The 15,771-nt window shown below is 39.5% G+C and overlaps 2 protein-coding genes across 2 annotated transcripts; one reads left to right on the top strand and one right to left on the bottom strand.

Annotated features, from left to right (window-relative positions):
* Positions 1–6,307: 6,307 nt before the first annotated feature.
* LOC101156271 (uncharacterized) lies at positions 6,308–9,473 on the bottom strand. Its single transcript, XM_004076403.5, has 2 exons — positions 8,475–9,473; positions 6,308–8,392 (listed from the first exon to the last, which is right to left on the bottom strand). The coding sequence occupies exons 1-2, from the start codon at positions 9,115–9,117 to the stop codon at positions 7,467–7,469; spliced, it is 1,569 nt and encodes a 522-aa protein (XP_004076451.1). The 5' UTR covers positions 9,118–9,473; the 3' UTR covers positions 6,308–7,466.
* A 3,726-nt stretch (positions 9,474–13,199) lies between these two features.
* LOC111948663 (LRRN4 C-terminal-like protein) lies at positions 13,200–14,815 on the top strand. The gene is made up of 2 exons (XM_023962678.2): positions 13,200–13,339; positions 13,845–14,815. Exon 2 carries the CDS (start codon positions 13,869–13,871, stop codon positions 14,559–14,561), a length of 693 nt encoding a protein of 230 aa, XP_023818446.1. The 5' UTR covers positions 13,200–13,339; positions 13,845–13,868; the 3' UTR covers positions 14,562–14,815.
* Positions 14,816–15,771: the final 956 nt, after the last annotated feature.

The following is a 15,771-nucleotide window of genomic DNA, read 5'->3' as shown; positions in this document are numbered from 1 at the left end:
GTATTCGAGTAATCCAGGACTATTTCTCACAATCTTTCCTCATCAGCTTCGTTGCAGCCAGTCTTGATGAGGTTATGTTTTCCTTTCTGGCTTTCGGCTCATTAAGGTCTTGCTTTTATCGCCCTCTGTCGGTCGTGAGCGACAGAGGAGCTTTCAGCCATAAAGAGTTTGAGGGGATTATCTGGTTTTCCTGTTTCCTGATCCATTTGAGCTCTGTGGCAAAAAGCACCACCAACATGAATATGTTGACTGAAGGACAGGCCACAAAAACATTCCTCTAGAAACCTCAGTTTGATCACACAGTCCATGATTGAACTCATTTGGATTACTTTAGTATTCTTTTTTCCAATTACAAACGCATCATTCAACAGTCTTTCGATTCTGTTGAGGGAATATTATGTATTTAATGAAGTAGACTGCCTTAAGAGAAAAGGCATTGTTTATCTAGACTGTATGATGGATTAGGGCATGCTTTAGGATTTTATGACTGTTTTTTTTAAAGACGTGGGAAAATAAATATCTTGTACAAAGCAGTTTTCAAATACAAGAGTGATTTATCAGGAATTTTTATTTATTCCCATGGGGACTGTGTTTTTTGAACAGAAATGAAGCCAAGAGAAACAATTAAAGTGTATTTATTCGAAAAAATATTAATTAAAACCAGCATTTTAATGTTTTAATTTTAAGTATTTCTGTGAGTTTATAGAATGTTTTTTATGTATTTTTAATTCGGGTTAAAGCTTTGCAGGCTTTTTTTTAAGATCTTACCCAGTCTGCCTTTATCATCACTTTAAGGTCCTCAATACAAAGATCTGAAAGTTTTTTACTCCTGAGAATAACTTCTATTTTTAAGGAATGCAATTATTAAAAAAACAAAAAAGTTTTTTTCCCCTCTCGTTTTAAAAGGGAAGTTTATTGACATGTTTTAATTACGATTCCTAAATATGTATAGATCTATTCAGCTGTATTTAATGCAACATCCGTGACCAGGAATTTCTTAATATAAAATCTATAAATTCCAGTTTAAATGACTTATTGTTGGTAATAATTACATTTTCAGTTAATCTTCTCCCTTATTTTCTTAATTTGGACTTCCAGGCAGAAACTGTTTTTGAATTCATTGTTTGCATACACTAGGAAACTGAATTCTTAACTTAATCTGTGTAAAGATAATATCTACTGTTGAATTTTGCTGGGATTGAACTTTTATTGAAGCAATGTGTTTGGTCTGATTGTAATGCAATGAGTCCAAGCTAATTAGGAATAGAAAGGTATTTAAATTTGGCACTGGAATTGATTATTTCTCTAAATAAATGATTAATTATGGTGATCTTCCAGTAGGGTCCTCTAATGGCCCCTCTCGGTGCCAGGCAGGGCTTTGACCGGGTAGAAAAAATGTTCAAAGTAGGTCAGACGTCCATTAGTGGCCATTAATGCAACTACTGCACAGGGGAAGCGCACATGCTGACATCACTTCAATCTAAGCCAGCGTTCCGCTTCTTTAGCATTTTAAGGTGAAAAACAAATAAGGAGAAAAGGTGCCAATCATTAAAACCTTCCTCACCGAGGGAGGAAGAGGACGGGCTGCTTGTTCCAGGTGGCTCACAGTGGAGGAACTGTGGGTCGTGTGGTGCGATGACCCTCAGCGGTGAAACACTCCACTTAGGTGGGTGGGGGGCTTTATAAACATTTCTCTTTGCACACATCCCCGTCTCATCCTGTTTACTACTGCCTCACTCAACAAGCTTGTAAATAAAAAGAAGTGCAGGGCTGAGGTTACAGACCTGACGGATAATTAGGTTTTATGTAAATGAAGCGAAGCCTCTTAAAGGATGGGGGATTTCTAGACAAATCATAAATGAAAAACAAAACAAAAAGTAACTTTATTTTCAGCAACTACAGACTAGTTTAGAACAGTTTGTTTCCACATAAACCACTAGAGGTCATTCTTGCAAAGAACACAGTGGAGTCGAGCAGCCTCCAGCATTCATCTCATATCTGTACCAGTGGAAGTTAGCAGCTCAAACAAAGATGATCAACAGTATGGAGAAGTAAACAGCTCAGCTGTATTTAACAAGTTTGACAAGATTCTACAGGTCAATTGTTGCTTCAGTAAAAATAAAGTAAAATGAAAAAAATCATCTAAATTCTCCAGAACTGCTCCACAAGCGCACTTCATGAAGGAAAGCAGGAGAAAAATTATCACTGCTCCCCATCCACTTCTCTGGTTGAGGAGCTTGAGTAACCATGGCAACCTGGCATGACACAGGACAGAGCTGAAACTGAGCTGAGCTTGGAGAGGAAGCTTATAAATCAGTTTGGCGTCAGCGCCACTGTCACTCTCACTCAAACTGGAGCTCTCGCTTCATTCTTCACATTTCTTCTCAGAACAACAAACAAATCCACTCAGTGGTGGATCTAAAAGTGAGAGGAAAGTAAGAGAACTGCTTTTTTTATTTGTGGACATAGTTAGGCTATTAGTTAAAGCACAGTTATGATTCACTTTATTTATAGATTACATGATACTGATGAGCAAATGTAAACTGGTAACAAATGTAACTGAAAGATTGATTTGTGCTAAAAATTATTTTTAAGAAAAATTGTAGGCATTTAATTATCTTAAAATAACCTTTTTGGCATCAGAAATGACATGACCAAAGTCATTTCTGATGGCTTTTTTTAATTAAAAAAATGCATCAAAATATCTTTTACACATTCATTTCTCACGGAGAACTGAACATGAACCCCCCAAAAATGCTCCCACAGATCAATTTGTGGACACACATTTGCATTTTGTTGCTACTAATTAGTATTTTGAAGCCACAAATTGTAGAAACTTGCCTTATCCGGGAACCAATCAATAGTAGGAATTGAAGATACTAAAATACTAATTTGCCTCCACAAAATATAAATTTGAGGGAACAATTTACTATTTTTTGAATGTCATGTCCAGGGCTACAAAAAATACTTTCCTTTTAATGATTTTCTCAAAAATTCCTCAATGTTTTTATTGTCAGGTATTCCGTTCATTTCCCTGTGATCTTCCAGAGGACAAAGGGGGTCATGATAATTGATGAATGGATATTTCACTGCGCTACATTGGAATGATTCATGCTTCTCATTTTGGAGCATTTTTATCAATTTAATTTTAAATTCGCTGCAGCATTACAATTTCCTGTAATGATGAGAAAACTTAAAAAAACAATTTCAGTGCACAACCGCAGGCTTTGGAAGGTCTTTATTTAAAAAACAAAATAAAACCATGAATACATTTGTGCTCCTGGTATAAAATACCAGCATATCTTTTTCAGTTATTCAGCATTTGTCTTATTATTTTGTTTCCACTAAATAACTTTTGTTTAAAAGTAACGTTTCTCTTAAGTGGATCTTAATTCAAGTCTTCTTTAGAACTGTCATTGCAGCACTTTTCCTTTAAATGCATCATAATGTTTAATGATTAATAGCATTTCAGATCAGGTCTTTCAGGTGTGTGCTTTGACCTGCTTTCACTCCAACTCTTCCTTCACGTTATTGAATCAAAGCCGCTGGCTGCGGGTCAAAGCCAGCTGTTCTGCCGACCTGTTCTCTTAGCGAGTTTGCAGACGTTTCCAGCGAGTCCAGCTTCCGAGCGGTCAGATGAATTTCTAGAAATAAAAAACCTAACGGGGATGAAAAGCTGTATTTAACCCTATAAGGTCAAGCCGTGTTCCCAGAGCAGCTGATTCGCTCCAATCCTGCACCCCCCCACTAACATCTTCAAGTGAGGAGGCTCTTTCCTTGAGGCTAATCTGCAGTACATGGATGAATTCAAAATCAACTCTCCATAATGTGTTTTAGCAGCCTGACAGGATTTCTTCTCGGCTGGAGGCCCCTCAGTGTACAGACTGCATTGCTCTCCTCATACTTTCTTTCAATTGATATTCTTTCCTCTTCTCCCTTTCCTTGTCAGGGAGGCATTGAAGCATATCCCATCATGCATTGAATTGAAGGCAGATATACACCTTTGACAGCCTTCCTGTCTGTAAAGTCTGCCATGCACTTTGAACAGGGGAGGAAACTTTCATGAAAAAGGTGGAAGAAACTCCAGCTGCGCCCAAACAAAAAAAAAGTTCTAAAACTGAAAGTCGGCTCATCTTTATCAACATCGGTTGGAACAGTTTGACAACTTCGAACTGGGAACTAATTAATCACAAGATGCAGTCTAGCATGCGTCCTGTTTTTAGGCCAAAAGGAAGATAATTATGGATCCACAGTAGAAATCTGCACACAGAGCATGCCTAAATGAAAGATGCAACGCATTGATCTGTCACCTAAAAACTAGGACTGGTGAATAACCAGATGTTGAACAAAACAAATCCCAATTAGATCTCCCCTCTCCCACATCTGGCATGGCAGGAAAAAGCTGTGAAGCAGGAGACGAATCAGGGCAGATTATTCAGGACACAGCCATGGGGGATTGTTAGCTCACAAGGGCAGCCAGGAGCTGACCTCGTCTGAATATTCATGGCAAAAGGTGAGAAGAGATGCAGGGATTTTTTTTTTCCTTTCTATTTAGTCAGATAACATAAACCTGTCTGTGTTTCCGCACTAAAATAACTGTATCTAGTGTAAAAACATCAGGATGTGTTGGCCGTCTGCCAGACAGGAAGGATCAATATCTGTGGAGCTGGAGGACAGCAGTGATGCTGCGCAGACCGTTTCATCATGATGGAGAGTGCACGTTGGAACTTTAGTTACAGTTCCAGCCTCCAGCTCCTCACTGCTGACAGAGACGCTTGCTGACTGACAATGGCGTCAGTGTTCTGCGTGTGTAAACATATCCAGCAGCCTGAAGAAACTGGGTCACTTCCTGGATGCGATGAGCTGAGAGGAGTTGTCGTCTGGAGACCCACCTCGACGCTAAAACGTGTCAGCAGTCGGGCCGTAATCCACCCTCCTATCTGCAACACCAATCGCGGCAATATAAGGAACTCAGGTTGTGAAGCTGGAAGGGGGGGTAAAGGTGAGGGGCGGGGCTTGAATTTCTTTTTGCTCCAGTTCTCCGTGCCTTTAGGGGTCTGGGGTGCTACTGTTCATGAATATCTAAAGGTTGCACACTTTTGACACCGACCCTTCACAATAATCAAGATGGAATCCTGGCACATAAAGCATAAGGCAAGAGTTGAACCTTTGCTCTGAAACCTTATGTGAATTACAGCAGGAATACAGGAGACTTTAAAACAGCAGGCATGGGGGGGGCTTGTGCTGTGGAGGAGAGCACATCATTGGAGGGGAGGGGGGGGGCAGGGGGGGGTTCTTTTCCAGTTGTATTTACACTAAGTTCTTAAAGCACATTCACTGCTGCAACCCCCCCAAAAAGACTGAAACTACATTATTATGTACAGATGGGGGGGGGGGGGGGGGGCACGTGCATGCACTCATGTTTTCCAGCTAATTTTCTTTCAGCACATTTGTTCTTTAAAACAAAGAACAGTACACATTTTGAAACAGAAAAAGCTTGGGAGGAGAAAGAGTTTGACAGATCCTTTCATCTGGATTACATTTACTGACAGACAGAAATCTGAAGCTTACTGTGAGGAAGATGAGGGCTCAGCAGACAGGAAGAGCAACCTCTGAGCAGAACTGCTGACTTTTGCATTTTTTTCTGACTTGATTCTGTTTTTACAGTCAGGTTCTAAATAAATCTTCCACAAAAAAAGATGCTTATAGATCCCAGAAAGACTAGCTTCCACCCAAAGAGTAAAATGACTTTTTAAAGTGGGATCTAAATGGATATTTTCCTATTTAAGAGAGTAGAAAGTGAACTGCAGCCGAGAAAAACAGATTATTTAAAGTTTAAAAGAATATTTTCACTCACAGTAAAATAACAAGGCTGTGCTTAAATTCCCTCCCCACTCTTTAACCTCGAGACAGTATAGTCCTGGACAATCCAGTGAATGCAATTCAGACATATGCTCTTTTTTTTAAAACACCAAGTATGACATCACCATTAGAACACAGTGGATTAGTGAATATTCTCACATTTGTTGTATTTATTAGGTTTTTATTTTGGCAAATATAAAAACCTGAATTGTTTTCAGTTTCAAATGACACATCTTTCACACGCAGTGCATTGTGGTTTATATTTGCTAATCAAGTGAGCAGAAATGCACACAGTTTTTTTTGCAGAGACTTCTGGGAAATTTCCAGGCCAATAGATTTTGAAATCGTAGATCCAGACATAAAATAGTTAAGGCCCTATATGGTGCAGTAACTGAGGAGTAGTGAGTGAATTCAGACACAGCCAAAGTCTCAAAACGTAGAAATCTTTAAAATAGAAACAGTAAAACCTTTATTTAAATATAAAAAAAGATTAAAGATTATTTTGTTTTTTTGAGGCCAGAGGTTTTAGAATAAAAAACAACAAAAAATGGGTAACAATAATACCCTGAACCATTTTATGAACTTAGTTTAAAACATATTTGAACTAAGCCCTCTTTTCCACAACTACAGAGAGCTGCAACATGTAAATGATAAACATTTTCTACAAAAAAAAAAAGACTACTAACACAATAATAATAAAACTCACTTCTAATATTAATTACCCTTAAAGAATTTGATCAGCAGATATTAGGGGTGCAGCTCATCTCTTCTAATGGAGAACAAGCCGGACCTTCATTCTCTTCCTCCAATAGAAAAAAGTGAGAACACAGCAGCAGCTGTGGCCTTAAAAAAATGTGTCAAGGCACTTTTTATTCCTCCAACATTCAATTCCAAAATGCTGCTGCTTAACGATTCACAAAGCTTTGCTGTTAAAAAGCGGTTTAATTCTTTAATGAGGAGATAAAACCATTTCCTTCTACAAAGAATTAAGAGGAAAACATGAAACAGTGGTTTTTTTGTTGAATAAAAAGTAAAACAAAATGCAGAGACAGTGTTATTTTTCTCTAGGAAAATATTGTTTTTTCATTTTGTAAAAGGTTTTTGGAACAGACCTTAAGGTCTCACACAGCATTTGCACTTTTAAACTTTTTTGTCTTGTTCTTGTAGGTTTGGTTTCGTGATGGAAGAACAAGCCTCAAATTTAACCAGAGAATACTCTGATATAACGAGTTTAAAACCAAATCATGATACTTTCGCCACCATGCTTACAACTGGATTTAAGAACTGCGATAATTTTTAAGTTTTATCTACATAAAAGTTGCACATTATTGGAAAAAAGTGTGTCTGTCACCTTAGTAACACACCTAAATGTAACAAACAGGAGTTTAATCAGATTAAAACTGATGAGCTGCTGTTTGCCCTCTTAATTCATGTATTAGCAGAATATTTTGAGTCTAAAGTTATTCTCTGCATTTCATTTGACTTTTTTGGGGGAAGACATCCCGGAGCAGCAAACCGTTGAAAGACAGACTTTCGTTTTTACACTTGCAGATTAGTGACAGAAGGACATCCTAACATTTTATACCAAAAATGTTGATCGGTGCTCAAACACAGTCCACAACCGGGCCGTCGTCCTCTGTGGCGCCCCACTCTCCAAACCTCATCTGAGGGGAAGGAGCAGCAGGGTGGAGGTTGTTGATGTCATCCAGAGCGTCCGGGTCCGTGTCCTCCGTGGGACCGATTCCCATGTGGCCTCCTTCCTCTCGGTGCGTGCGGATGTGCTTCCTGAGCGCGGCGGGTTCTTTGAAGGTGCGGTTGCAGAAGGGGCAGCAGCAGGGCCTCTCGCCCGTGTGGATGAGCTGGTGGTGCTTGAGGTGCTGCAGGCGGCTCAGGCGCTTCCCACAGATGGCGCACACGTAGGGCTTCTCCCCCGTGTGCGTGCGCCGGTGCTTGCGCAGGCCGTCCAGGTGCCTGAAGCAGTTCCCGCACTCGGAGCAGGAGTACGGTTTCTCGCCCGTGTGAATGCGCAGGTGCGTTTTCAGCGCCCCCGACTCGCGGAAGCGGCGGCCGCAGACTCCGCACGGATAGGGCTTCTCTCCGGTGTGGATCCGGATGTGCTTCTTCAGGCTGGAAATCAGGCGGAAGGTCTTTCCGCACTCCAGACAGTGGTGGGGACGGTCTCCGGGGGGTTCCCCCGCAGTGTCGGGTGCAGACGGACCCGCGGAGTCCTCCGCTCTGCCTGGCGAGCTCCTGCTTACAGAAGTCCTGGGTAGCGGTTTCTGCGGTCCATCAGGTCTGCCCTGCTGTAAGGAACTTCCACACCCTCGCACAGCTCTCTGGTGACGCAGTGGGTGAGTCCCTCCACCCTGAGCATAATTTATGTCCCCCATGGTCAACGATGACCTTTCCACATCTCTGCCTTCACTGGAGAGCCCAGCTTCCCTTTTGCTGGGCTGACCAGGAGAAGGGCCCTGCTCCTCCTTGATCTCAAATCGATGTGGTCCCCCTGGTCCCTGAGGCTGCCTCTCCTCTGAAAAAAAAACAATGGAGTACTCTCAAGTTTACTTTAAGTGTTGGAGCAAAATAAATATGCAGACAATGTTTGGGATTACCTGGTCTGCTGGAGTCGGGGCACAGATGAGGAGACCCAAAGGAGTCCAGAGTGTGGTTGGTGACGGAACCATCCGGCTGGATGGAGAGCTGGCACATTTTGAAATCATCTCTGTGCTCGAACCCGTGCAGAGATTCCTCCACGGAGCCCCCCAGACCCAAATCCACACCGGCTCCATTCACACCCCTGGGGTTCTGTTGGTCCCGGTCCAAGCCTGAGGTCATGGAAGCCATGGAGGACAAGGAAGGCGCGAAAACGGACTGACTGACGGCCTGAGGTCCCGGGAACGAGACCTGGAGCTGATCGATCAGCTTCTGAGCGCTGCAGAGACACTCCTGCAGGTTCTTCAGCTCCCTCTCCGACACCTCCAGCCGCACTTTGAGCCGTTCGTTCTCCTGCTCCTTGTGAAACAGCTCCTGCTGGGTCTCGCTCAGCACCACCACTACCTCCCCCAGCAGCGTGTCCACGGCGGCGGACATAGCGGTCTGGATGGTCGGAGCCAGGCGGGATTTCAGCGACGTGACCGTCACGCTGCTCTGGGGGTATTTGTCTGCTTTGCGGTCGAAACACGCCTCGACACGGTCGGAGATGCTCTGTTTGCGGGGAGAGGAGTCCGCGCCGAAGCCTGCCCGCCTCGACGTCATTGTTTTAGGACGGGAGCTAACGATGCTAAAGCTAACAGCGGAGCCAACAAACCGGACTAACCGTCGAGGTTCGGACCCCAAGGGTTGGTTTTGGAGGCCGAGCGAGTCCGGTTACATTGATTCACCGCATCAGCCGTCGGAGCAACGCAGCGGTCAGAAACGTTGCACGTTTTCCCACAGACGTGACGTCAGAGCCGAGCTCCCGCAATCACCGCAGTTTTTTGCGGGACAAACGAGAGAGTCAGCAGTAAACGAAACCCGCAATTTTGACCAAAATACGTCAATGTTCAAAAACCACCAAAGGAGACTCACCCATCTCCGTCAGTGGAGGCCCGTCGCGTAAATATTACGTCTATAAACATCCGGTTGTGTGGGTCACTTTCCCTCAGTACAGACTTGAAAACACCAAAGTCTGAACCTATTCGGAATTAACTTTACAAGTAACCTTTCTACTAAATTCCCCCCCAATATTTGATATCAAACAACTCTGACAAAATTTTTTTTATCTCTCTCTCTCTATATATATCTATCTATATCTATATCTATATATATATATAGATATATATATATATATCTATATCTATATCTATATCTATATATATATATCTATATCTATCTATATATATATATATATCTATATCTATCTATATATCTATATATCTATATCTATATATCTATCTATATCTATATCTGTATAGATATATATGTATATATAGATATATATGTATATATAGATATCTATGTGTATATATATATATCTATGTGTATATATATATATATATATATATATATATATATATATATATATATATATATATATATATATATATATATATATCTATGTGTATATATATATATGTGTATATATATATATATATATATATAAATATATATATATATATATATATCTATGTGTATATATATATCTATGTGTATATATATATCTATGTGTATATATATATCTATGTGTATATATATATATCTATGTGTATATATACATATCTATATATATATACATATCTATATATATATATACATATCTATATCTATATATATATATATATATATATATATATATATATATATATATATATATATATATATATATATATACATATGTATATATACACATAGATATATAGATATATATATACACACACACCATAACGCTGAAACAACATCCATTGTATTGTTTGTTTAAGAAATAAAAACAGGAACGAAATGTTCATTTGTAGCGCATAATCCCTGAAATTATGTTAAATCTAAACTATTTATCAGGAAAAAATATGTATCCAAGCCGTTTCCTTAAAGTTATTTTCATATGCAAAGACAATACAGGCTAATGTATCGAGGTTATTACAACCAAAAAAAAATACTTTTCTTTTTTGCAAATATTTTCTGTAAATTGAATCCATTCAATTTTTATGTTCTTAATTTTGAAAAAAAACTGTGCAAGATTACTTAATAAAAAAATTAAATTATCTATCCAATAGATTTAATCCAAGGAAATTTATGACAATGATTGAATGTACAATGGTCTATAAGTACATGTCAAACCTTAAAGGTAAATGTCATGGAAAGCTTTGTGCAGGTGCACATTTTTAGAGGCCTATTCTTTGTTCTAACAATAACATTTTTGAAAAGAAAAAAAAAGATTGTCAACCTGACAGTCAAATTTCAGGGTATTTTTGCACCACAGTGCATTTCAGTGCAGCAGCCATTTGAGGGGGGAAATAAAAAATGTCTTCAGTGTTGAAAGTGCATGCAGGGCAGTGACCATTTGTTTATGCAGACCCTTTTAGAGTAGATAAACAGCTACTAAGAAGCACATTCCCAGTTTACTGCGGGCTGTGCTTTAAGCCTGGTAAAAAGCTGAAACAAGAAAAAAAGTCAAACAGATTGAATACAATAGTTTTACTACAAAAAAATAGTTCCAAACCTCTGCGCCCAGAGTTCCTACCAAATATGCTGTAAATTTTTATTGCTCACAATTACAGCCGTCAGCTGGTATTAATTATGCTGAGACTTCTTGCATTAGTTGACGAAAGTTTCGCAACCACTAAGAATGGAGGAAAAAAAAAAACTCCAGATACTTAATTTCTTTTTTAATAAGACCATGTTTTTGATTTCTGTTTAAATTTGAGAAGGAAAAAAAGGTATAACGCCTACTTTTATACAATTATAGAGTTATAGGCAAAAGTTGTCAAATTCTTATATAACGAAAGAAAGAGATAATGGCATTAGACTGGTATCACTTTGTCAAAAGAACATCTAGTTCTGCCAAAACGACTTTACAGATAGAGTTTAGTCATATAAACAAAAAAATGTGTTCCATTTCTAAGCAGTAAATTGGTCTCATGACAGTGCTGTGGAAGAACCGACACTCAAGAAGCACAGCAAGTTCTTCTACCAAACATCTCCTAACAGTCAATTTGTTTGAATTTTCCTCACTTCCAGATAACTTTCGTGCTCATATTGTCCACGTCTTTAAATTTCTGAAATGAAAGGATCACAGGATTTAATGCTTCGCTGGGGGATTTTATTGTGGGGAAACCCACGTTTGACTCACTCCACATGCTGACGCCATCATGAATAGAAGGTTAGAGCAAAGACAAAATGCAGCCTGGGTACAGAAAGAATGACAGTGGAAGGATATAGAACCACACACTAACACAATGCAGATTAGATTATAAATGGACCCACACGCATCCGGGATGCAAATATATGCGTTCTTTTTCACAACACACCCACAATGTTTTGTGCGCCTCAAGCAAAACAGTAGCTCTGTTCAGTTATATTAAACATATATTTACTCATGAATTGGATTTTGTTCATCCTTCATGGGGGGGGGGGGGGGGGGGGGGGGTTCTAATATAAATATGATTTTACATTATTTAATTACCAGGACATTTAGATTTTTTTCAAATAATTCATCAAAATGTAAAACTTTTTTTTTGACACATCAATAAATCTAAGAAAAAAAAGCTCTGTATATTACATAGCCCACAGCATTACACTCCCACCGCCATGTTCCACTGGAAGACCTGCAGTTGGACTTAACTTTTCTCCTTGCATACAAAACAAATGTTTAAAATGTCTAATTTTAGCAACAACGAAAAAATTAAACTAAATAAAAAAATCCAAAGAGAACACCAGTATTGAAAAAGCCTCTTTTTGAACAAGTTTTTATCGAGCAGATCTATTTACACTGGACATGAAGGGAGTAAAACATCGCATTTTTGTTCCAACTTTAGCATCCTTCACACTACACCTGCAGTAGTGAGCCTACAGCTAAATGGAACCCGACAATCTGCAAAACTCACATTTCTACAAATAAACAAACTGGCTAATCTCACTTTTCATCTGACTTGTTGCCATTTCCTTGACTTTGACCTCTTTGACCTTTTCATTCATGCAAAATTCAATTTTTCTGAAACAGAAATAACTAGAAAATGTATTTTACGATTTACTTTTAAGATTAGCCACCGTTATTTTCTGAAATTTACCTATTTTTTAACATTTCTTACAATATCAGTTTTGTTTCTGAATATATGTAAAGTCAAAATTGCAACCATGAGTTTGTCAGCAGTTTGCATTTTTTTTATCTAAAAATATTCTAAATTGGTATTTGCTTGCTGATGTTTTAAAACAAACCATTTACCTAAAATAAAATAATTGTAACTTTTCTTTTGTTGATTTTTTTGGAACACAAAGTTTCTCTGAAGGCAATGACATGTAAATTCCGTCTCATTTTGGGCCTTCCAGTCAACAAATTTACTATATTTAGGTTGGAATGAGTCAGATGGGTCACCTCTCACCCAAATAATGAGTGTAAATGAATCACTGAGCTGTTCAAGTTTCCCTAACCCAACAAAGGAAGAGCAAGTGCTTATTAACAAGTGAGACACGCGCTGAATAATGTGTCCGCTGTGAGAGGCAGCACCCGGAATCCATGTGGTTCACTTCGTCAAGGTTAAATAACGCTGGTCTGACTAACGGCAGACGCTCAGGCTGGTTTTTTTTCCTGCACAGCCATTCAGTCATGGACACATTGCAAAAGCATTAAGTGAGTAGAGAGGTGGAGCTGCTGCAGATGGTGTGGGAGGGAAAGGAGGAGGAGTAGAACCGTATAAATGGGGGAGAAAGACCGGAATAAGGCAAAAGCAAAGAAAACACAAAGATAAGAACTTACGGATAAAAAAGAAAAAAACTTTCGCAACAGGTAAGTCAGAGTTGTTGATTTTTTTAATGTTTACTTGAGTTTAAGTTGGAGAATGTGAGAGAACCAGTGAGTGGAAAATAATACAAGTAAACTGATATTTGGGGGCAGCTCTGGTTCAGTTTACAGAGAGAGTAAAGAAGCTCCAGCGCAGGGAGATTTTTCTGAATGGGCTTCTTTGTCCTCTCTGATCAGCACGTATTTTAGTCACATTTGGATGGATAGGAATGAGGTATTTTGCTAGTAACCACATCCAGCCGAGCATGCAGGATTCTGCAGAGATTTGAGCTTTCAGCTCCACCAGGAATACAGGGAGTGACAAACTTCCAAACTTAAAAAAATACATATTTCTGAGGGATTGATTCATCAAGAGTGTTCATTTTCTTTTTTACATATAACAACTGAAGAGTCAGCAGAGAATAACAATACAGAAAGTCTTTCTTTTGGTAGAAACCAGTGCCAGTGTCTTAACTGTTATTTCTTATCATAAAACCTTTTTTTTTTCCAGCCAACTGTTGGAATTTACCCTCTGATGAACTCCAGGACAACATCTGCCATGAGAAATCTGTGCTTCCTTGTCATAATCTCCGGCCTGCTTCCCCTCAGAGGATCCAGTCCTCTGCCTACAATGTCTGGAGTCCCAGAGGATCACTCCAGGTTGATCACAGAGGATTATAACAACTTGGAGGAGGAAACTTCTGCACCCGCGTCCACACATGGCCGTTCCTCACAGCTGTGCGACTACAATCCGTGTCGTGAAGATCAAATCTCCTGTGAGGAGCTCAGGTCAACCGGCTGCTTGTGCCCGTGGTTCACGGAGGAGGATGAGGTTCCAGAAGCGCCCACCCTCAAAACAGTGTCCTGGAACGGCTCAGAGGTGGTGGTTCGGTGGTGTGCCCCCAACTCCCACGTCAAAGCCTACGTAGTGACAGTTGGAGGACAGGAGAAGCAGGAACTGGGATGGGACAAGCGGAGCAGCGCGGTGGACGGGATAAGGCGTAAAGCAGAAGTCTGTGTGGTGGCCAGGAATGATGCTGGAGACAGTCAGGGGTCCTGCATGGTGTACCAGCCTACGGACAGCAGCCTGCTTCTGACGGCGGGGCTCATTGGCGGGGGACTGGGCTTCCTGCTGCTCCTCCTGCTGGCCGTCCTGCTGTGGAGGAGCAGGAGACAAAAGAGACAGGAGGCCCACGTTTCCATGAGGAACACAGACGGCAGACACTGAACTCCAGCATATTGAAATAATGAGGCCCCACAGGAGCCACAGGCCCTCTGCGCTTTGTGCTAACCTGTTATTTTTCAATTACTGGTGCAGTAGCCAGTAATTTAGTAGTTTAAGACTTTCCATAATCTGAACTTCTGAACATTCTATTAATAAAACAGTTGACAGAAAATGAAAAGTCGACGAAAACCCAGTGGTATGTAGTTGATCCCAGATTTATGTTTTTAACTCTGTCATCGTCTTTAAGCACAATTTTTTATAAAAGTATTTATTTTATTGTTATGAAAACATCGATTTCTCATGATATGACTACTTCAATATTTCTTTTAAATTTCTCTGTGAGAGTTGCATCATGTACAGTAAAGTGATGGATTGTAAAATCATGAAATGAGTTTTTGTTTTGGAACAAATATGCTGTTACACATTCTCACCAATTAAGGGAGAAAAAATATAAAGAAAATTTAAAAAAAAAGTTAATTGTGTTTGTCTGATTTCCATTACTAGAAGCAGCAAACCAGTTTCCAGTCCTCTTCCTCCAGCTGTCACAATAGAAATCTGACCAGATGTGGATCTGTGTTGGTCCAAGCAAACTTTTCCATTTTTAGTTTAAAATTTCCAGCCATGATAAGGAGTCTCATATTTAAATCATATTTGAGCCTCCATCTGAAGGTCCTGCAGTCATGTTTTAAGTCCTGCCGTCACCGTCAGATACGTGGGAACTCTGGAAGAGCTGCCTTTTCATCTGTCTTTTTAGCTAACTTAGTTGCTGTGGAAATACCTTTATTGTTATTTTGTACATAATTCTATTTCTGCCATTTTAAATATATTCTATGGTTTGTTTATTGGACTACAAGCCTGAAATAAATCTAATCTGTACCAACTTTCCATTTCAACAAAACAAAAATCTAGACTCTAAACAAGAAAACACTCAGAGTAACTTAACTTTAATGTAACACTGATGAGCATTTCACAGAGAATATCAAGAAATCTACAACAGAAATAACCCTTAAAAAAACCATTTTATGTAAAGTCATCCTTTACTTGGCAAGTAAGCCATTTAGCTCCTTTTACACACTTTAATCGGTCATTTTCTGGTAAAAACAAAACTTTTTTTTGAATTAAAATCTTAATTTGGTTTCCTAAAAGAATCTGGAGTACAGTATTTTTGGGGAAAAACGCTTTATTTTGCCGTGTTCACTGGGATTTTAATTAG

This window comes from Oryzias latipes, chromosome 14, assembly GCF_053564925.1.
Source record: "Oryzias latipes strain Hd-rR chromosome 14, Olatipes_Hd-rR_3.1".
In the NCBI taxonomy this organism is placed as follows: domain Eukaryota; kingdom Metazoa; phylum Chordata; class Actinopteri; order Beloniformes; family Adrianichthyidae; genus Oryzias; species Oryzias latipes.
Note: the sequence above shows the minus strand (reverse complement) of the source record. Positions and strands in the feature narration are given on the sequence as shown.